The sequence below is a fragment of the Neovison vison genome, chromosome 7, assembly GCF_020171115.1.
Source record: "Neovison vison isolate M4711 chromosome 7, ASM_NN_V1, whole genome shotgun sequence".
Lineage (NCBI taxonomy): Eukaryota > Metazoa > Chordata > Mammalia > Carnivora > Mustelidae > Neogale > Neogale vison.
Genome location: NC_058097.1, coordinates 200,730,713 through 200,750,739, shown reverse-complemented (window position 1 = coordinate 200,750,739; position 20,027 = coordinate 200,730,713). Strand labels below are relative to the sequence as shown.

General features: G+C 57.7%; 4 protein-coding genes across 4 annotated transcripts; 2 read left to right on the top strand and 2 right to left on the bottom strand.

Annotated features, from left to right (window-relative positions):
* The first annotated feature begins 1,715 nt into the window (after window positions 1–1,715).
* FOSL1 (FOS like 1, AP-1 transcription factor subunit) lies at window positions 1,716–7,393 on the top strand. The gene is made up of 4 exons (XM_044259712.1): window positions 1,716–1,892; window positions 3,861–4,058; window positions 5,794–5,901; window positions 6,316–7,393. The coding sequence occupies exons 1-4, from the start codon at window positions 1,803–1,805 to the stop codon at window positions 6,733–6,735; spliced, it is 816 nt and encodes a 271-aa protein (XP_044115647.1). The 5' UTR covers window positions 1,716–1,802; the 3' UTR covers window positions 6,736–7,393.
* Window positions 7,394–7,980: 587 nt separating this feature from the next.
* On the bottom strand, window positions 7,981–8,928 carry CCDC85B (coiled-coil domain containing 85B). Its single transcript, XM_044259713.1, has one exon. The coding sequence runs from the start codon at window positions 8,830–8,832 to the stop codon at window positions 8,224–8,226; it is 609 nt and encodes a 202-aa protein (XP_044115648.1). The 5' UTR covers window positions 8,833–8,928; the 3' UTR covers window positions 7,981–8,223.
* A 2,130-nt stretch (window positions 8,929–11,058) lies between these two features.
* LOC122913131 (FGF1 intracellular binding protein) lies at window positions 11,059–15,270 on the top strand. The gene is made up of 10 exons (XM_044259711.1): window positions 11,059–11,218; window positions 11,412–11,610; window positions 11,804–11,930; window positions 13,015–13,115; window positions 13,570–13,703; window positions 14,036–14,144; window positions 14,221–14,284; window positions 14,549–14,635; window positions 14,723–14,820; window positions 15,149–15,270. Exons 1-10 carry the CDS (start codon window positions 11,134–11,136, stop codon window positions 15,216–15,218), a joined length of 1,074 nt encoding a protein of 357 aa, XP_044115646.1. The 5' UTR covers window positions 11,059–11,133; the 3' UTR covers window positions 15,219–15,270.
* A 179-nt stretch (window positions 15,271–15,449) lies between these two features.
* Window positions 15,450–19,171, bottom strand: CTSW (cathepsin W). Its single transcript, XM_044259710.1, has 10 exons — window positions 18,840–19,171; window positions 18,454–18,538; window positions 17,467–17,580; window positions 16,919–17,076; window positions 16,701–16,797; window positions 16,541–16,621; window positions 16,316–16,441; window positions 16,039–16,103; window positions 15,761–15,964; window positions 15,450–15,680 (listed from the first exon to the last, which is right to left on the bottom strand). Exons 1-10 carry the CDS (start codon window positions 18,936–18,938, stop codon window positions 15,570–15,572), a joined length of 1,140 nt encoding a protein of 379 aa, XP_044115645.1. The 5' UTR covers window positions 18,939–19,171; the 3' UTR covers window positions 15,450–15,569.
* Window positions 19,172–20,027: the final 856 nt, after the last annotated feature.

Below are 20,027 nucleotides of genomic sequence, written 5' to 3'. Positions count from 1 at the left end.
ACCCAGGGTCATAGAGACAGAAAATGGTAGATCTGGGACTGGAAGCCCAGGGCCAAGCTGGCTTTGTATCTCTGCAGTCAAATGCTCTACCGCTGAGCTATACCACCTGACTTTGTGTCTCTGAGCCCTGAGTGCACCCACAGACCCTGGCCTCAGTCCCCAAGGAAGAGCAGCCCAGGACCCTGTTTTTCCCCAATCTCTTCCTTCCTTGATGACAAAACTGGAGCTGGCCAAACGGAGGTAGCCGTGGAAAGCAGGAGAGCCCAGCTCTCTTTCTGTAGTTGTGGGACACTGGCAGCCCCTTACTCCTGCTGGGTCTAGTTCTCCCATCTGTAGAATGGGAAGAAGCCCAGAAGCTTTGGGGTGGTCCTCTCAGCACTGACATTCTGCACTGGTGAAAAAAGGGTGAGGGAGGACTTGGAGAAATCTTGCCTGAGCGTGGGTTTGGAGCTCCCACGGCCCTGATTTTGGCAACCTGCTTCAGCCCCTCGCTTTGTGACATTAGGCACTTCTTCTCAACATACCTCAGCCTTAGTTCCCCCATCTGTAAAATGGGGAGGACCATGGTACCTACTCCCCACGGTGTTGGCTTTAGTTGTTGAAATTTGGCACATCTCCAAATAAGGCTGCTGACCACAGAGCCCCAAGGACCGGTGACAGTATTTAAAGAAGATGGCATTTAACAGACCATAGGACAAATGCGTCCCATGGCCGACTCCGCAGTCTCTTAACCGCTTATGGAGGCTCTGAATCAAAACTTGTTATAACTTCTGAAATCATCCCAGGAGTAGCACAATCGAGTCACCTTGTATTTGTGGGTAGTTCAAGCCATTAACTTGTTCATCGTAAACGTTTAAAATAGACCACCCTTTGGGTGCCTGGGTGGCTCAGTGGGTTAAGCCGCTGCCTTCGGCTCAGGTCATGATCTCACGGTCCTGGGATCGAGGCCCGCATCGGGCTCTCTGCTCAGCAGGGAGCCTGCTTCCTCCTCTCTCTCTGCCTGCCTCTGCCTGCTTGTGATCTCTCTCTGTCAAATAAATAAATAAAATCTAAAAAAAAAAAAAAAATAGACCACCCTTCGGTAACCCTAATTTATCATTTACCCACTTTTTAGTATACCTGAACCTTAAAACAATGCCAGCAGGTGTGAAGCCTTGGACGGCAGTTAAGTACGACGTAAGCACCCCGTAAATAAAATAATAACCAGCACAATCACATTTATGATCCACTTTACTGTTTGCAGACCCCTTTCTCATTCATCATTCCAACCTCCCACCCGCCACAAGGTGTGATTCTTTCGTGCCATCTGACGAATGCCAACACTAAGGCCGGATCCCGCGATGAGTGGGCTCCGCGCCTGCGCCTGGGAAGGCCGGTCCGAAGCCTGGGCTCCCGGGCGGGGTGCGGCGCCCAGCCGCTTACAGGTGCGTAAATCCGCGGGGGAATCCTCGGCTCCACCTGGGCGCGCCGAGGAAATTGCACCATGTATGGGCAACTACGTCAGAAGGGGCTGACCCGCCGCTGTCCTGGGGGACTCCAGGTCCGTCCCTTTCCCCACGACAAGGCGGTCACTGGACTGTAGGAGGCGTAGACAAATTCAGTGCGGATTGGCAAAAGGCGGAGCGTCTGGGGAGGTGGAGCCCTGAGGTGTCCAGCGCCGTTGAAAATCGCCCGCTCCCCCTCCCAATCGAAGTGGTTCAGCCCGAGAACTTTTCATTCATAAAAAGAAAAGACTCCGCGAGGAGCAAGTGAGTCAGAACCGAAGCCGGCGACGCGGACCCCACGAAGCAGCCAGCCAGGGCATGTTCCGAGACTTCGGGGAACCCGGACCGAGCTCCGCGGCCGGCGGTGCGTACGGCGGCCCGGCGCAGCCCCCCACTTCAGGCCAGCAGGTGAGAGGGACCCGACGCCTGGGGTTCCCGGTGGACAGCGCCTGGGACACTGCGGTCGACACCGCACACTCTGGGACTGGGGCCGCGAACAGGAGGGGGGACTGGATCTGGGCCGTGGCCGTGGCCGCGGATTCTCCCGCGTCTAGAGGCACGTTTCCCCCACAGCCCAGGGGAACGCGCGCGGCAGGCGCGACAAAGATCTGCGAACGTCCCCTCTGTCTTGCCCCCTTTTCCTTCGCTGTCTACTGTCTATCTGTCCTGTTGTCTCTGTTACCTTCTGTCTTTCCTCCCGTCCACGACTGATTTCTTCGTCCTGTCCGCGTCGGAAAGGCGCCCCTTAGCCCGGGATTAGTCCCAGCTCGGACAGGAGCAGAGGGTCTGATCCATCACGGACTAAATCCCCCGGGATCCGGAGTCTGAGCTGACGCCGATAAGTCCCCACACAGGAGGGGGGCGACATCCAGCGGCAGGCTACCTCCGACAGACCGGGAATCCTCGACACTGTCTGTGACCGTCTCTGTGCCCGTTTGTCTGTCTGTACCCTGTCGCCAAGTCCCCGTTCCTTTCTCGGAGCAGTGGAGTCTGCTGGGCTCCGGGAGACTGGTTCTCTCCGCCTCTAATTTACAGGCTGGGGCCGGAGGAGGCTGCGAGATGCCGGGAAGTGCGCGGGGTGTTGCAGCGGGCAGCTCCCGCGTCTCCCGACTGTCGGCAACAAACGGCGCCCCGCTGCAGGCTGGGGGGACTTGGGTGGCTGCAGGTGCCCACTTCCTGTCGAGGGGCAGCGCGCACGTGTCGTTAGGGGAGGGAAGGAGCGGCGTCCGTTCCGCCGAGTCACAGCGGCCGAGTCACGGTGGCTGACTCACCCGGGGCGCCCCTCCCTTCCTGGCCCGCAGCAGCCCGGGGCCCGACTACCTCGGGAGCGGGAGATGCCGCGGGCAGTGCCTCAGTCCCGGAACTGGGGTCACCGGGCCACTGGGCCCGCAGCGCTGGGCAGGGGACACCGCTGTCTGGACTTGCCTGGGCTTGTGGCGAGCTTCCCGAAGGCCTGGGCGCCAAGGCCCAGCCCCAAGTCCTCCCCAACACTGAATCCCCATCTCAACCCTTTTCTCAGATTTCTGGCTGAAGGAAAATCTTGGCAGGTAATACACGGAAGGCTTACAGTGCAGCCCGCATGGTTCAGGGAGGTTTCATTGAATCTAAGAATTCACTGAGTTGAGAGCCCACCATTATTTTGTGCCAGTCAATTTTTCTAAAGCTGCCAAGTGAACTGTGATTTCAGAGCTACTAAAGGGCATCTCTTCGCATCAATGAGATGCCATAATCCTCACCTACAACCATATTAAAAACAAGGATGGAGGTTAAATATCTTGCCCCGAGTCATGGCCAGTAAGGGGCTGAGCTAAGAGTTAACTGGGACAGCCTCAACCCAGGCCAGTGGCTCTTGCCCACCAGAGCCCCCTGCACTGGGCACCAGCCACTTCCCAGGCCCTGTCACGCCCATTCGCTCACCCAGCCAGCCTTGGAGATAGGAGCCAGAATTCTCCTCTTTGTACAGATGGGATTCAGGCAGAATACAGGAGGATGCCTGGGCCCAAACTCCACTTCCCACTTACTGGCTATGTGTCTGTGGACAACTGTCTTCCTGTCTGAAAAAGAAGACACTGTTGTGCAAATTAGATGAGTCAGTAATTTGTCAAGTGGTTGGTATGGTGCCTGGAATCCATACTTTATAAGTATTGGTTCTGATAGGGGAAAGAAAGCACAGCAAGGTTATGAGACTTGCCCGACGTCACACAGCTCGTAAGCAGAGACTTGTCACCAAGTCAGTCTCTCTGTCAGGCTGTGCTCTTTCCGGTCTCTCAGAACCAACAGCTGCACTGAGGGTGGACGGCGGTGTGGTTTCTGTCCAGCAGCGGCACCTCACTCTACACAGACCTCATCCCTGGCTTTCCATGTCCCATCCCTCAGAAGTTCCACCTCGTGCCAAGTGTCAATGCTGTGAGTGGCAGCCAGGAGCTGCAGTGGATGGTGCAGCCTCACTTCCTCGGACCCAGCAGCTACCCCAGGCCTCTGGCCTACCCCCCGTACAGCTCCCCGCAGCCCCGGCCAGGAGTCATCCGGGCCCTAGGGCCACCTCCAGGGGTGCGACGCCGGCCCTGTGAACAGGTACGTAGCAGAGGCATTGCGCTGGTGCAGATGCCCACAGGGGTGCTGAGGGGCAGAGGACAAGTTCTCGGCCGAAAGGACACGGGCTTAGAAAGGGGGAGGTGGGGAGGTAAGGCCATTGGTGACTCCTGGTCAAGGCAGAAAGTAATAGGAGCCCCTGGGGTGATCCAGAGGGCAAAGAGGTCAATTCTAGATCAGGGAAAGCTTTCTGGAGCCTAGAAGGATGGGTAGGATTTGCATAGATAGAGATGAAGGAAAAGACATTCCGGGTAGAGAGGTTGGCAGAGCAAGAACAGGGATGAAGATGAGAATGTAAGGTGGACGCGTGGAGCAAGAGACGGAGAAGTGGGTGGACGGGAGAGGGTCTCTACCGGCTGACATGGATGGTGATGGTGAGCACATGCTGTCTACGGAGCTGGGGAGAGAACAGAAAGGGGAGGGTTCCCTGCAGCTACTCTCTGGGTCTAAGTCTCTCTGTCCCATTTAATCTTTGCAAAAAGCCTCTGGGGAATGCACTCTGGTTTTCTCCATTTTACAGCTGGGAAATGAAGGCACACAGAGGTCGTCACTTGTCCAGATCATGCAAGTAGTGAGCAAGGAGACAGGTCTTTCCAATTCGAAAGTGAGATCTTGACCATCAAGCCACACTGTCTCATCCAGACCTAACAGGCTCGAAGCAGAGTGAGCTGGGGACTCTTGGCTCCCCAACCAAGGCTCCTGCCTTCACAGGGCTAAAAAAATAAAATAAAATACAGTTCCTTGCCAAAATAAATAAGAGATAGAGGGTCTTTAGGGGAGCGGCTCCTCCTTCATTTTGGTACATGAGACTGTAGTGGAGTGAAGCTTGCACATTAAGGAGCTTGACCTGAGTTCAGGATCTTGCAAAGATGTGCAGTTAAGACAGACCTTTTTGACCAACTGGAGAAGAGGGCCACACTGTGAGCCCAAGGCAGGCTCCTGGACTTCTTCAGCCCTGTGCTTATGGGGCTCTTAGTTTCTGGGACACCTAGACTGGGGCTGTGAGCTCTAAGTGGGGTTCTTTTGGGGGAGGTGGTCTCCATCAGCCGCCCTCTCAATGTGGAACAGAGTGAGTGGGTTTTAATTTCTGCTCTGGGACCATAAACGAGTTATTCTTCCTCTCCAGGCTTCAGTTCCTTACATGGGAAATTTGGTTAAGAATCTGTGTAAAGCTCTTCACCGGCATGTAATAGGTTCCTAATAAAAGACATCTTACTCAGCCACAACACTCACCAACCTCTCCTAGTGCTCACAGCCTCTGGGGAAGAGGACACTTGGTTATCAAGAGACGGAAAAGAATGAGGGTCCTTTGAAAAAGAGCGGCTGGGCCCCAGGGGCTCAGAGTAAGAAAGGCCACTTCTGGGTGGTAAATGAGAGAGAAACCTTCTTGGAAGAGTGGGGGTATCTCAGTGGAGTCCTGAGAGATGGAGAGGGGTAAAGGTTTGTGGAGTGTGTGGGTGTTGGGGGGGCATTCTGAGAGTAATCAGACGAGGCAAAAAGCTGGGTGCGAGGAGGAAATCTGATTAATTCAATCTCACTAAAGCGCGAGTGCGGGGAACCTGTCCCGGTGCTGTGTGGTCCCTGAAGCGCGGTGGGAGAGAGGGGGGCTGCACTGCCATACCGTCGCCCAGGGTCCTAGCCCTGGGCCACCCCACAGGGCGAGTGCCGGGCGACCAGTGGCCCACGGTCTACCTCACTACTCCCTCTACCCATCCAGATCAGCCCGGAGGAGGAGGAGCGCCGTCGAGTGAGGCGCGAGCGCAATAAGCTGGCGGCGGCCAAGTGCAGGAACCGGAGGAAGGAACTGACCGACTTCCTGCAGGCGGTGAGCACCGGCCGGCGCGGAGGGTGTCCAGGCCCCGGTCTACCGAAGCTCAGAGGGGCGTGGCTCCCCAGAGCCTGAGGGGTCCCAGAGGGCACCAGGATATGAAGGCCCCTTCCCCCAAGATCCCGTCGGAGCAGTCCTTCGCAGAAAACGATGAGGAAAAAGCGATGAAAAATTAGTTACAGCCCATCTCACTCCCATCAGAGGGAGAGGAGGGTTAAAGCTTCGGCAGACAACCTCCTTCTAAGATGCTCCCGGGCCTGATGGGAGCCGAGCCCATTTTTCTCCCAAGGGCTCATGGGAGTTGTAGTCCAGACTCGCTGGAGACCCACCCCCACCCCCAATTACCACCACCTCCCGAGGCTACGCCATATTCAGCCCTTATCTTCTAACTCCACTCCTAACCCTCCGCAGGAGACCGATAAACTGGAGGACGAGAAGTCCGGTCTGCAGCGAGAGATTGAGGAGCTGCAGAAGCAGAAGGAGCGCCTGGAGCTGGTGCTCGAAGCCCACCGCCCTATCTGCAAAATCCCGGAAGGGGCCACGGAGTGCGACACTGGCGGCGCGGGCGGTACCGGCGGCACCAGCAGCCCCCCAGCACCTTCCCGCCCTGTACCTTGTATCTCTCTTTCCTCGGGGCCCGTGCTTGAACCCGAAGCATTGCACACCCCCACGCTCATGACCACACCCTCCCTGACTCCTTTCACCCCTAGTCCGGTCTTCACCTACCCCAGCACCCCTGAGCCCTGCGCCTCAGCCCATCGCAGGAGTAGCAGCAGCAGCGGGGACCCATCCTCTGACCCTCTGGGCTCCCCCACCCTCCTTGCCTTATGAGGCACCCCAGCCCCCATACCGGCGGGTGCCACTCTAGCCAATGTCTCCCCACCCACTGGTCCAGCTGGTCTGGACTGTATCCCAAGCCCATCCCAGCAGGCTCTTCTCCATCCCTCCAGATGACACTGGGCATATTCTGCGTCCTCAGAGAGCCAGCTTGGGGCCACCAAAGCTACCCACTGTTTTTCCAGAGCTGGCTTCTCTAGCACAATTTGCACTAAATCAGAAACAAAATATTTCCCATTTGTGCGAGGGAACTCCTGGCAACCAAAAAGGACTTTGTAGAGCCCTCGAGGTCCTCTAGAGCCCCAAGCCCTTCCAGACAGCACCTACAGTCTTCATCACCCTCTTCCTCTAGTCCACCCAATCCTGCTCTTGACAGGTGATACTCTACCAGCCTAGAACACTAAAGAACTCACCCAGCCCCACACTGCCAGCAGCATCAAGTGATGGAACCAGGGCATTCTGCTGGCCCCTCCTGAATGGCAGGAGAGTGCCAGAGTCTTCTGTGATGAGCCAACCTGCAGCCCCCCAGCTCGGAGAAGACTTCAGCTCCAGGGAATCCAAGCCTCCACAAGGAAGGCAGCTGCTATTTATTTTCCTACATAGAGTATTTTTATACAAACCTACCAAAATGGAATAAAAGGCTTGAAGTTCTGGCCTGGTCTCATTGAACCCAGAGGAATCAGAAGCCCTAGGCTCCCGTCTCACCTCTACGGACTTACTGCATGAGTTTGGACAAATTATTTGATATTTCTGGACCTAAGTTGTCTTATCTGACGAATGAGATTACATCTGCGCTGCCTCATCTCCAGGACTGAGGGGAGAAAGAGAGTGCTGTTGGGTGCAAGCCAAAAGGATTATCTTCTTCCTCCTGATGGAGGCCCACAGCACTCCCGCGCGGACCATAGGAGGGCGCTGTTACGCCCCTTCCAGCCTCGGGGGAGGCTGCAGACTGGGTTCTAGGCCCCCAACACCTGCTTCCTGCCCCATTGTCTTGGACAGGAAGGAGCCGGGAAGGGAGCTGGAGCCACTTCAGGGGCCGGATCACGGCCTGTCCCGAGGCCTAATGGGGGGAGCCAGGGGCTTACCACGGTCCCACATCCCGCCCCAGGCTTGAGGTCTTGGGGTAGTCAGCCGCCTTAGTTCTGCAGCCCCTCCAGATGGCAATGGTACCCTGTCTCAACGTCCCGCCCTCGTTCCCACCCCGGCGAGTCCCAAACAGACGCTGCCCAGGCCACGGGCTCTGCTTCCGTTCCAGTTTATTAGCCCCCACCCCGCCCCCAGCAAGTCCCTCCGCTCCAGCCTCCAGTTCCCCTGCTGCCCCACCAGCGAAAGCGAGGGGCCCTCCTTAGTGCCAGAGTTTCCAAATCCATGCCAGCGGCCCCTCGCACGCAGGCGGCACGGCGTCCAGGTCCCGAGGTCCACCGCAGTCCCGGCGCTTGGGAAGCAGTCTGGTCGGGCGTCGACGTGAAGGAAGCTGAGCGCTCAGTCATCTGGGGAGCAGGCGAGGGGCAACTGGTCGGGACTGCCCACGCTGCCGGTGCTGGAGCTTCCATCGCCCAGGTCGCGGGGCCCGCAGGGAGGCAAGGCGAGCTCGGGTGTCGGCCCGGCGCCTGAGCCCCCAGCGCCGCCGGGGCCGCCTCGGGGGCCCCACTCCTCGCCGAGAGCCAGGCAGAGCTCCTTAAGCGCCAGGTTCTCCCGCAGCAGCTCCTCCTGGCGGCCCTCCAGCTCGGCCAGCTTCTGCCAACAACCGCCCAAGTCCTCGCGCACAGCTCGGGATGCTTGGGTCCCGAAGAGCTGCCACTGGCGCGCGGCGCGCCGCCCGCGCTGGCGCTCGGAGTCCAGGAAGCAGCAGAGGTCGCGCAGCTCACGGTTCTCGGCCTGTAAGCGCCGGTTGAGCTGCTTGAGCTCGCGGATCTCGCCCAGGTGACCCTGCAGCTGCCGATTCACCTCCTGCATGAGGCGGCCGCGCTGCACCAGAGCCGCCAGACGCGCCGCCTCCTCCCGCCGCAGGCGCCGCACCAGCTCTTCCTTGCCCAGCGCCGCCATCTCCTCGTCCGTCAGCTCCTCCAGGCCGCCCGCCTCGGCCTCCATGGCTGCTCAGGCCTCTGGAGCATCGCCTGCCCGCCGCCGCGGCCCAGGAGCCCACGTCGAGCTCTGCGCTCTCGCGGTTGAGCTCCGGCTCCGCGGGCGGCAGGCAGCGCCTGTGTAGCGTAGGCTGCAGCAGCCGCCCGGGGGTGGGCACGCGGCGGGGCGCGCGCCGGGGCGGGGCCGTGTGACGTTAAGGAAGGACAGCCAATCCACGGAAGGCTCCCCGGAAAGGGGCGGGATTTGAGCGCAGAATACAGAGAAAGAGAGCGCCCCTTCCCCGCCCACTCCAGACCGCGGAGTTGCAGACCCTCTTGCGCCGCGGGTCTGAGCCCCACGACCCTCCGCGAACCCCAAACTAGGCGCTTGGTACTTCCCAGTTCAAACTGCCTCGAGCTCTCGCCTAGGCCTCTCAGCTCCTGAGAACCAAGACTCCGACGTCGGCCACAGACTCATGCCCACTCCCCGACGGAACACAGACGGTTCTCGTTACCAACTTTCCTAACTTCGTTCATACTGGAGATTCTTGGCTCAGTGAACATCGCTCCCAGCCCTTCGGAACTCTGAGCCCAAACGTGCCTGACTCATCATCAGCCTACACGCTGTTGGAACGTTTCCTGCCCTGGGGGAGGTGCATATAGGGATTCATTTATTCAATAAACTTTTATTGTGTGCAAAGGCCAGACAGAAATAAACTTGACTAAGATTCTGATCCTGTCCTCAAGGGGTCGTAATTTATTTTTTTAAGATTTTATTTATTTGAGAAAGGGTGAGAGACAAAGAGAGCATGAGCAGGGGAGGGGGAAAGGGAGAGAGAGAAGCAGACTCCCCGCTAAGCAGGGAGCCTGATCCAGGACTCAATCCCAGGACCTCTGGGATCATTACCTAAACCGAAGGCAGAGGTTTAACCGACTGAGCCACCCAGGCCCAAATGGGGTCGTAATTTAGTGGGGGAGACAGGCTGTGTAAAACCAGAAGTAAATGGGGGATAGGCATGGTCTGAGGGAGCTCCGCCCCCCCAAAAAGGTTTCCCCAAAGGGGTGGTAATCTGAGGGGCCCCGAAAGACATATAGAGCATTGCCAAGTAAAGAGAAAGCTAGTTCAGGGAGCAGGAATAGCATGGTGAAAGATGCTGGGGGCCTAGCTGCTTTAGGGACGTTGAAAGTAGCTGGATGTTTTCGAAAGGTAGCTGTGTGGAGAAAATGCTAAAGGGAGGGAGAGAAGCTAAAAAGGTAGTTGGCTGGAGCGTTGTCACAGGCCAGTAGGATTTTAAGCAGAGGGGTACCATTTAAAAACGTGCATTAAAAAAATTATTCAGGCTGCTCTGTGTGGGATGGATCATGGGGAAGAGATGTAGGCAGAGAGATAAGTAAAAACACTGTGTCAGTGGGCAAGGTAGAGCTCTGCAGGGGGACTGGGCTGGGACAGTGCCAGTGGGGGTGGAGAGGACAAAACATCCTAGAAATATTCAGGAGGCCAATCAGCAGAACTGAACGTGAAGAATGAGGACTCCGGGAGAAAGTCCAGGGTTCTGGCCTGAGAACTGGGTTAATGTTGGGACTGTCACTGAGATAGGAACACAGGAAAGAAACAGATTGGAAAGAGGGCTGTCTAGCTTTTGAGGGGCCTGTAGGGTAGACAGCGTAGAAAGAGGAGCATATAGGCAGTCCTCCTGACGTGGACTCCAGCCAGAGCTCTGAGCTGCAGAGTAAGAGAGGTCATTATTAGTGCGGGGAGGGTGGAGGGAGGAGTTAGGGAGTGAGGGAGTTAAAACCATGGGAGCAGGTGCCCTACGCCCAGATGAGGTTCTCAGCCGCAGAATGGAGTGAGGGGCTCCCAGCAAGGGCCCTTGGAGATTAAGTCAAACATATTTTTTGAAGAGACAAGATTTAGGACAGAGACCTGTGAAACCTCTACATTTAAGATACACATCAAAGTAGGGATGACAAAGTAGGAAAAAAGCCAGAAGGAAGTGTGGGGGAAGGTTGCCGGCGCAGGGAAGACTGTCCGTCGGCCTCGACTCCCGAAGTCTTCCTGCAGACTGGGCCAGGATGGAAGTGACGGTTGGTAGGACTACCGGGCGGGGCCAAGGAGCCTGGGATTGCCCCTCCCGCTAGGAGGAGGGGCTACTCCTCTTCGCCGCTTCGGCCCCTACCCTCTCTGTCCCGGAAGTGGTCCATCTCTGGCTCCGGGTGCCCGGAGCCGAATCTCGGCGCTCCCGGAAGTAGCCTGCAGGCGGCGCGCCCGGCCCGGGCCGTGCTCGCTCCGAACGGGGCGCTGCGGCTGCGCCCGGGTCCGGGCGTCGCCATGACCAGCGAGCTGGACATCTTCGTGGGGAACACGACCCTCATCGACGAGGACGTGTATCGCCTCTGGCTGGATGGTTACTCGGGTGTGTGGGGGGCCGTCTGCGGGGCGGGTCAGGAGGAGCGGTGGTTTGGGATGGGAGAGGGGGCGGGGCCAGGACTCGGGTCGTTTGGGGAAGTGGGCAGGGGTGAGGGATGTTTTATAGGAGTCGGACTTGGGATCCCCCGAGGGCCTGGGGGTTCGCGGAGCGGGGCTTAAAGCTAGCGCCCACTCCCCAGTGAGCGACGCGGTGGCCCTGAGGGTGCGCTCGGGAATCCTGGAGCAGACGGGCGCCACGGCAGCGGTGCTGCAGAGCGACACCATGGACCATTACCGTACTTTCCACATGCTCGAGCGCCTGCTGCACGCACCGCCTAAGCTGTTGCACCAGCTCATCTTCCAGATCCCGCCCTCCCGACAGGCGCTGCTCATCGAGAGGTGGGACGCCAACCTGTCTGACCATATACCCATTTTGCAGGGCGAAACCGAGGCCCGGGTTGGGATGGGACGTAATTACACACGGTCTGAGAAAGTTGTGACTGGGAGGGGCCAAACCTAGGTCCTGCCGGGAACCCCCCCCCCCGTTTCCCTCCTATGTAGAAAGTCAGTGGTGACCTCTGCCTCCACGCAGGTACTATGCTTTTGACGAGGCCTTTGTGCGGGAGGTCCTGGGCAAGAAGCTGTCCAAGGGCACCAAGAAAGACCTGGACGACATCAGCACCAAAACAGGCATCACCCTCAAGAGCTGCCGGAGACAAGTGGGCACTGCGTCCCTGTCCCCCAACACAACATCCCATGTCTTCACTCCAACCCTTTGGTCGTTGCCCCAGCTCCATTCTCCTTTCCCACGTCTGACTGTGGCAGGGGCTTCATACCCAGTCTCTTGTCGCTTGTTTTGCTCTTCCAAAGCATCTCCTACTCCCTGGTGGGAGCTGCTCTTTCAGAAGCTCAGATCCGACCACAGCTTTCCCCTCCTCGTGAACTTTAATTGGCTTTCCCACTCCATCCTGGATAGTAGCCACACCTCTTGGCCTTGACCTTCATGCTCTTCTGTGATCTGGTCTCTTGCCAGCCTTCTCAGCTTATATTTCTCCAGCCCCTGGCCTTCTTTTTGTTCCTGCCACTCCGCCCTGGAGGGTATACTATTCTTGGTCTCATCTGCCCCCTTGAAATACAAAGCAGAGGGTCAGATTGGACGTTCTCCACAAGGCTTTTTGGTGGCCCAGAAGGGAGAAGCAACCTTTCTGGGCCTTTAGTATTTTTTCTCTCTGTCTTTTGTGTACTCCTTATATACAGCTTAGCATGTGCTCTTTTTTTTTTTTTTTTTTTTTTAACTTCCTGGATCTTAGCCAGGAGGGTCAGTTCCAGCTCATGAAGGGCTGGAAAGCATGATATAAAATAAGAGGAATTCAGAGGTAGGAGTGAGTAAACATTTATCCAGGGCAAGATGCTTGAATCGATAACAGGTATTAGCAGTTAATAGTTTACTTAAGAATACCACATGATCGGGTGCCTGGGTGGCTCAGGTTAAAGTCTCTGCCTTCGGCTTAGGTCATAATTGGGGGTCTTGGGATTGAGTCCCGCATCGGGCTCTCTCTCTGCTCGGGAGGGAGCCTGCTTCCTTTCCTCTCTCTCTGCCTGCCTCTCTGCCTACTTGTGATCTCTGTCTGTCAAATGGATAAATAAAATCTTAAAAAAAAAAAAAAAAAGAATACTACACACTAAGTCAGCATCTGTTGACTGGTTAGATGCATAGGTGAGGGAGGGATGTTCAGTAATCACTTTATCAGATGACCAGCCTCTGACCAGTCCTCCCTCCCTCCTCCCCTAACTGCCCTGCAGTTTGACAACTTTAAACGAGTCTTCAAGGTGGTGGAGGAGATGCGGGGCTCCCTGGTGGACAACATTCAGCAACACTTTCTCCTGTCTGACCGGTTGGCCAGGTGAGGGGCCGGCCAAGAAGCCAACCATCTCCCCTTCCTGCTCGCTCCTTCCTTGGGCCACGAGGCAGGTCCACCTTCCCCACCCCCACCCACTTGACCCCCTGGCTGTATTGGGCAGTGGCTCTCCTATTCCCGGTCTGTGCTTTGGATCAGACTGGCTGTTTACCAGGGAGGGGGCTGTCGCATGTAAAGCCTGTGGTGCAGCCCTTGGGGCTTAGGAAGGGCTCAGTAAATGGTAACTGTTATCCTTAGGTCTCCCCCACCCTTAGGAGACCTGGGATGAAACCTCTGTACACATACAGGGAGGCCCAGAGAGAAGTGGCTTGAAGCACGTCACATAGTGAGCTGGGACAGAGACAGGCCAGAAATCAGATGCCCCGGCCAATGTCACCGGTGCGAGCTGCTCCCGAAAAAGGAATTTGAAACCCTGACAGGCCCACTCCCATCTTTGCAGGGACTACGCGGCCATCGTCTTCTTTGCCAACAACCGCTTCGAGACAGGGAAGAAAAAACTGCAGTATCTGAGCTTTGGCGACTTTGCCTACTGTGCTGAGCTCATGATCCAGAACTGGACCCTTGGAGCCGTCGGTGAGGCCCCCACTCACCCAGCTGCCCGGACACCTCCCCACTTCCCAGGGCCTACGTCCCCACCAGCAGTTTCTCCTGCAGGCCCCGGTTTCCAGTGACCTTTCTTCTTCATGCAGCCATTGCTACTCCTAGTCCCGTGTCCCCCCTGCACAGCTCATCTGCAGACAGAGTGCCCGCCACTGATTTGTGGCCTGGGGCAAGTGACTCCGCCCTTCTGACACTTCCTTTTCTGTCTCACTGGGGTGTGCTGAGGGGGCAGGCGTGGAAGGCTTGGGACATCACTGGAGACGTTTTTTACCCCTACCCCAATTCTCTCGCTGGGCCTTCCCCAGACTCCCAGGTGGATGACATGGACGTGGATCTAGACAAGGAGTTTCTCCAGGACTTGAAGGAGCTCAAAATGCTTGTGGCTGACAAGGACCTTCTGGACCTACACAAGAGGTGACCCTGGAGGGTCCTCAGGCCGGGGCGCGAGTGGGGGCCCAGGCATCTCCAGACTTACCGTGTCTCCCTGCAGCCTGGTGTGTACTGCCCTTCGGGGAAAGCTTGGTGTCTTCTCTGAGATGGAAGCCAACTTCAAGGTCTGTGGCCCAATCCGGCCTCTAGTCCCTTGGACATCTTCAGCCTCACTGTACTGTCCCCAGCTCTGCTCATGCTGGAGATTGACCGGCGGGTAGCCCTGTTCCTCCCCCTACCCACCTCGGGCAGCGGGGAACAAACTGGGGAGTTGTTGGCTTGAGGGAGGGAGGTAGATTTGGGGAGGGGCCTGCCCCCTCCTCCAGCCTCTGGGCTCAGCCTGCAGCCTCTGGGACAGAAGGCAGAACTTCAGGCTATCTGCCCCACAGAATCTGTCCCGGGGACTGGTGAATGTGGCTGCCAAGCTGACCCACAATAAGGATGTCCGAGACCTGTTTGTGGACCTCGTGGAGAAGGTGAGCTGTCCTGCCTGCTGCGCTCTGATCCCCAGCCTGGCCTGTCCCTGGACTGTACTGATACTAGATATTTCCTTGGGCCCACAGTTCGTGGAACCCTGCCGTTCTGACCACTGGCCACTGAGTGATGTGCGGCTCTTCTTGAATCAGTATTCAGCGTCTGTCCACTCCCTGGATGGCTTCCGGTGAGAGAGCCCAGGCTTCCTTTCCAGCTTGGCCTTGCTGTAGCCAACCTCCTTCCAGGGCCTGGCCCTCCTACAGACTCAGGGTTCTGTCTTTTGCCCTAGGGGTGGAAGTCTCTGTGTGGGCCACCCCACTTAAAGACTGGGACCTGACCTTGGTCAGGGTCCTGAACCTCTCCACACCTCAGTTTCCCTCGTAGAATGGGAGGATGATGATAATGAGCGTAAGAACAGTGTGAGGAGGGAGGGAGCGCTTAGGTGCATGAAGCTCTTGGAGCAGCATCCGTGGTGGGGACTCAGGTGATGGCCACTGTCACTGTTTCCGTTGCAGGCACCAGGCCCTCTGGGACCGCTACATGGGCACCCTCCGTGGCTGCCTCCTGCGCCTCTATCATGACTGAGGTTCCCTCCTGCCGCCCTGCCCGAACTGACAATAAAGCTGCCACGACTTTGGAGGTGCACAGGAGTGTGCCTGGGCGCACGCGCACCTGTCTCTGAGCATCCCGGTGACTGTGCATAGGGATGCTTGGGGACGGGGGGGTCCCACAGAGCCTAGGATGTGTCAGAGTGTGGGGTGTCTGTGCTCTGCCAACTCATTTCCCCACCCCAGCTGAGTTCACGTGCAAGGCAAGGAGCTCATCTTGGTTTATTCAAGCCATAGCAAGATCAGGAGGATGGGCAAAAGCCTTTGCTGGGGCCAACGAGGAGGCAGCGGGCATGGTGGGAGAGGGCTGAGGCTCGGCGGCACAAGCTCAGCGAGGGCAGGATACTGGGGCCTTCTTCCCCTGTAGGTCCACGCGGGCTGTGAGCGGGTACTTGGTGATGCCGCATGTATTACTCCCACGATGCAGCCGGAAATAGCCCTAGGAAGTCAAGGGGACATGGGGCCAGAAGTAGGGGAGAGGCCTGACCCGCCCTGTCCCCTCGGGAAGATCACACTCACCTGCTCACCCCATTCAGCACCCCAGGAGTTCTTCAGAATCCAGTATGGGATTGGGCGGTGAGGATGAGGCCAGAAATGGCCTCCCTTTGCCCTCCTCCTCTCCGTTGAGTTGGTCTTCCCAAAACCCACAAGCAGGACAGAATGGTTCACAAGGTAGGGGTCACAGATGGCGGGTGTGGCCTTAATCACACCCTTCTTGTATTGCTGCAAAGGCAGAGGAGCTCAGTCTGGGGCCACCTCCCCTAGGTGCCCCTCCCCCCTTCCTGACCCTCTCCCACCTGCAGTAGCTTCATGTTGATGGTCACGGTGATGGGGCCATGGGTGGCCAGGTAGTCGGCCATCGCTGAGGGGCAGAAGGTGCCATTAGGCCCTGCTTCCCGTGTGCCCCCTGCTCTTGGCTCTTGGTTCTCCTCCACCCCCACCACTCTGTGCCTCCATCTCTGTCTCTAACCCAGTCTTTTTGCCTCTATCCTGGTCTGTCTGTCTGTCCCTGTCATCCTGCCCCCAGGCCTGCCCACGTCCTGTCGTCCCCCCCCCCCCCCCCGCCCGCCGCACTCTGCTCATTGTTCTGCAGCATGATGAAGTCCTGGATCCAGGCCACCTTCTTGTAGTTACTGGCCAGACACTTGTGGCGTTTGAGGCTCCCCCGGAATGGGTAGTCCTTTTCGCTGGCCAGCCCACCTGGAGATAAGCAAGGCCAGGGCGGAGGCTCAGGGCCTGAACATCTCTCCCTCGCCAGCCCCACCTCTGCCCCCAGAAGCCGCCTAGAGAGGCACTCACTGTTGTTGAGGACAGTTACGAACGCGTCCCAGACGAAGCCGCCCTTGCAGCCGTCCCCGCAGCGGTTGCAGTCAAGCAGCTCTGGCGCCAGAAAGGACGGCGTGGGCTGACTGCACCCCCCATTCTCCCCCCGTCACATGCCCCCCTCTTTCAGCCATACCCTGCACGGAGACCTGCACAGACTGGTTGTATCTGATGCTCCACAGGGCCTCGATGTTGCCCGCGGCGGCCATGGCCCAGCAGCAGTTGCAGTTTCCCTAGCCGGGGCGGGGGGGTGGGGGTGTGTGCGGTGGGAAGGTGTCCGGGCCTCTCCCCTCACCCCCCAACCCCCCGCTCCCGTGCCACTGAGGCTGGACGGGGCCAGATGGGGGTAGATACCTGCTCCTTGATGGGTGACTTGACGCCCTTCAGCTTGCGCCAGTCGCAGCTAGGGGGCACGGACTCCATCACCACTTCAGACCCCACCTTTGTGCCCACAGCAGGAGTCTCTCCAGGTGTTATCTTCTGGTGCCCATGGAGCTGCTCAAACTCCTCCTCTGGGAGATGGACAGGGCCACCAGGGTCACAGTGTTGACCCCTTTCCCCCATACGGTGCCTTTCCCGCTCCAGCCATCCACACTCGGGGTTATTTGAGTCCCCACAACACCCAGGGAGGCAGGCGCCTAAGAGGGTATCAAGGCCCAGAGAGAAGCCGAGTTTCTCCCTGGGACACATCCCCCTGCGTTTGCTGTCTCCACCCTGAGCTGGACTAGGACTCAGACCCGGCCCTGCTTTTGTGATTTGGGGCAAGCCAGCAGGCCTCTGGTCCTCAGAGTCCCTCTCTCTGGGAAGTGAAAGCTGAAGTTCAGCCCTGCGCATCGGCCAGTATCCCCGGAGAAGTCTCTGCCTCCCCACCTACCACCTAGGGTCCAGGAAGCATCCAATACCTGTGAGGTCACTGAATGGAGTCATCCCGAACTCGGCCGTGCCCAAGTCTTCTGTCTCCATCTTCTGAGCCTGGGCCAGGTTGTGTGCAAAGATCTCCAGGCGACGAGCATACTCTAGAGCAAGAGGTGATGGTTCTCGGCAGCCTCCCAAGCCCCCAGAGGCAGGAAGTGGCTGCTGGCTGAGCACCCTCCCACTCACACCCACCCAGGTGAACACTGGCTCCTTTCTTGTGGCCACTGCAGGCCCCACTGCAGACAACTGGGCCAAGGAAGTGGCTCCCCAGCCCCTCTAGGGTTGGGTTTTCCCCAGAGACAGTAAAGGGGACATCTTTGCCCACCCACAGGGAAGACAAGTAAAGGGTCTGAAGGCAGAGTGACTCAGAAGGGAAAGGTGGTCAGAGACTGGCTTCCTGCCAGGTCGTTCTCTGCCCCCTCCCACACCTGCCCCACACCTCGGACGGCAGGGTCTGAGCTGGAACTTGATGAAGGTGGGGAAGGATAAGGGGTTATGGGTCCATGGCATGGGCAGCCTGGGCTGGAACTTAGGCCCAGACCACCCCCCACCCTCCCCACCGCCATGAAGATGAGACCCAGAAGGCAGGAGCAGGGCTGGGACCTCATGGACATGGAGAGTGAGTCCCCAGCTTGAGGACTAGATGAGCATCTTTGGTGTTTCTGAATGAACTCATGAGTAGACGGTAGTTGGCCTGCTGCGTGGAGTGACAAGAAAATGGCTGTGGAAGTGGGAGATTCTCTGGGACTCCGGTAGACCCCAGTAGGTGCTTCCTGCCCTCCAACTTCATAGCAAAGAATGATCATGGCCCTCTTTGTGCATTTAGGAAACCAGGAAGGATACCCCTAGCCCTGCCAGTGGTCTTGCTGAATGGCTTTGGCCCAGCCTATTCCCCACCCTGAATCTTGGTTTCCTCATCTATTAAATGGGAGAAGGGGAGGGGGTAAACTGGGCATGTACATGCCCCGTGATACCTTTGGGGTTTGAGTAACTCCGGTTGTACTGGGCGCGGAACAACTCGAAGACCTGTTCCAGCTTCAGCGTGTCGGGATCTAGGTCCTGAGAAGGAACCAAGGGGACAGTGCGGGGGGGTGGGGGTGGTAGAGAGCAGGTGAGGAGTCATTGCTGGAACCAGACCTTGCCTTCCAGCCTTTCAGGGCTCGGGCTAGGGGACCAGTTGCTCAGCCTGCTCTGTCCCCCTGTGTTAGCTTGGGCCCCATGGCATCATGTCAGTCCCCTCTCCAGCCTCAGTTGCTCTCTCTGAGAAATGGGAATAAAGCCAGTTGTTTCTGAGAGGGTGAGCCCCAGGTGGGAGCCTTGCAGAGGGAGGAGCATAGGAAGCAAGGAGAGCGGCACTTACCTTCTCCCAGAGGGAGTCCTTGATGTGTTGAGCCAGGCCTGCCACCAACAGGGCCAGGAGACAGGAGAGGTAGACGGTTGGTGCCATGGTGTAGGCCATAGTGCTGTAGGCGAGAGTGCGGGGAGCAGGAAGCTGTGCTAACCAAGCTGGAGGGGCTGAGAGGGCGGAGCTGGAGAAACCGCCACGGAGAAACCAGGTTGCGAGAGGGAGGTGGACCCCCGGATCACAAGATCCGCCTCCGGCCTGTAGGCTTTTGTCCTCTACAGCCCTCAGCCCACCTGTTGCCCACTATGCCTTGTTCTTCAGTCAGCAGAGCCCGTCTGCCCACCCTGTCCTGAGCAAGTCTAAGGATACCGAGATGAATCAGTCAGTCCTTAAGGAAACAGGAATAGACAGATCCAAAGTGAGCAGTTGCCATGTGTGGCCGTCAGTGTCGTGAAGTCCAGGGGCTATGGGGACCCTCAGGCCTCTAACCCTGGATGGGGCTGAAGGGTAGTCATTGCCCCCTGGGGGAAGCACTCTTAATCATCCTGGGAAACGAAGTCAGCTCAAGGGTCATCCTCCAAGAAGCCTACCCTGCTCCCTGTCCTCTGGTGGAAACTGCAGCCCTTCGAGCCCCTTCTGTGCCTCTGCCCACTTGGTTTCTGCGTCTCAGCCACAGTAGACGCATCTGACGCACCTGCGTCCACAGCACCCAGGCCATCCCTGAGCCCGGAGCAGCCTTGATGTGTGTTTGTAGACCTCACAATTGGTTGTCATGGTTGTTTTGTTTTGTTTAGGGTTTTTTTATGATTTTTTTATTTATTTGACAGCACAAGCTGGGGGAGCCGGGGGCAGAGAGAAAAGGAGAAGCAGGCTCCCCTCTGAGCTAGGAGACAGCATGGGGCTCGATCCTGGGATCATGACCTGAGCCAAAGGCAGATGCTTAACTATCTGAACCACCCAGGTGCCTGGGTTGTCACGGGTTTTCAGTAGGAAAGTTCAGGGTCTGGGGCACAGTAAGTGGCAGCCACCGCCTCGTCCTGTTCCTCGTTCTTCTCACAGTATGGCAATGGGGGTGAGGGGGTCGGGTGGGCCTGAGGGACCAGACTGAGTGCAGAAGGGATGAGGACCTGGAAAGTCAGGGTCCTGGAGGTCAGGAGAAGCACTGCAAGGAGGCAATGCCAAGTGGTGGGCGTACTCATGCCT

What these genes read in the sequence shown, in the direction of transcription:
- CTSW (XM_044259710.1), bottom strand. Translation starts at nt 18,938, where the DNA reads ATGGCCTACACCATGGCACCAACCGTCTACCTCTCCTGTCTCCTGGCC. An exon ending in AGGACTCCCTCTGGGAGAAG is followed by an intron (nt 18,539 to 18,839) that starts GTAAGTGCCGCT and finishes GTTCCTTCTCAG; the next exon opens with GACCTAGATCCCGACACGCT. An exon ending in CGTAACTGTCCTCAACAACA is followed by an intron (nt 16,442 to 16,540) that starts GTGAGTGCCTCT and finishes GCTTATCTCCAG; the next exon opens with GTGGGCTGGCCAGCGAAAAG.
- LOC122913131 (XM_044259711.1), top strand. Translation starts at nt 11,134, where the DNA reads ATGACCAGCGAGCTGGACATCTTCGTGGGGAACACGACCCTCATCGAC. An exon ending in TTGTGGACCTCGTGGAGAAG is followed by an intron (nt 14,636 to 14,722) that starts GTGAGCTGTCCT and finishes TTGGGCCCACAG; the next exon opens with TTCGTGGAACCCTGCCGTTC. An exon ending in CACTCCCTGGATGGCTTCCG is followed by an intron (nt 14,821 to 15,148) that starts GTGAGAGAGCCC and finishes TTTCCGTTGCAG; the next exon opens with GCACCAGGCCCTCTGGGACC.
- FOSL1 (XM_044259712.1), top strand. Translation starts at nt 1,803, where the DNA reads ATGTTCCGAGACTTCGGGGAACCCGGACCGAGCTCCGCGGCCGGCGGT. An exon ending in CCCCCACTTCAGGCCAGCAG is followed by an intron (nt 1,893 to 3,860) that starts GTGAGAGGGACC and finishes CCCATCCCTCAG; the next exon opens with AAGTTCCACCTCGTGCCAAG. An exon ending in GACGCCGGCCCTGTGAACAG is followed by an intron (nt 4,059 to 5,793) that starts GTACGTAGCAGA and finishes CTACCCATCCAG; the next exon opens with ATCAGCCCGGAGGAGGAGGA.
- CCDC85B (XM_044259713.1), bottom strand. Translation starts at nt 8,832, where the DNA reads ATGGAGGCCGAGGCGGGCGGCCTGGAGGAGCTGACGGACGAGGAGATG.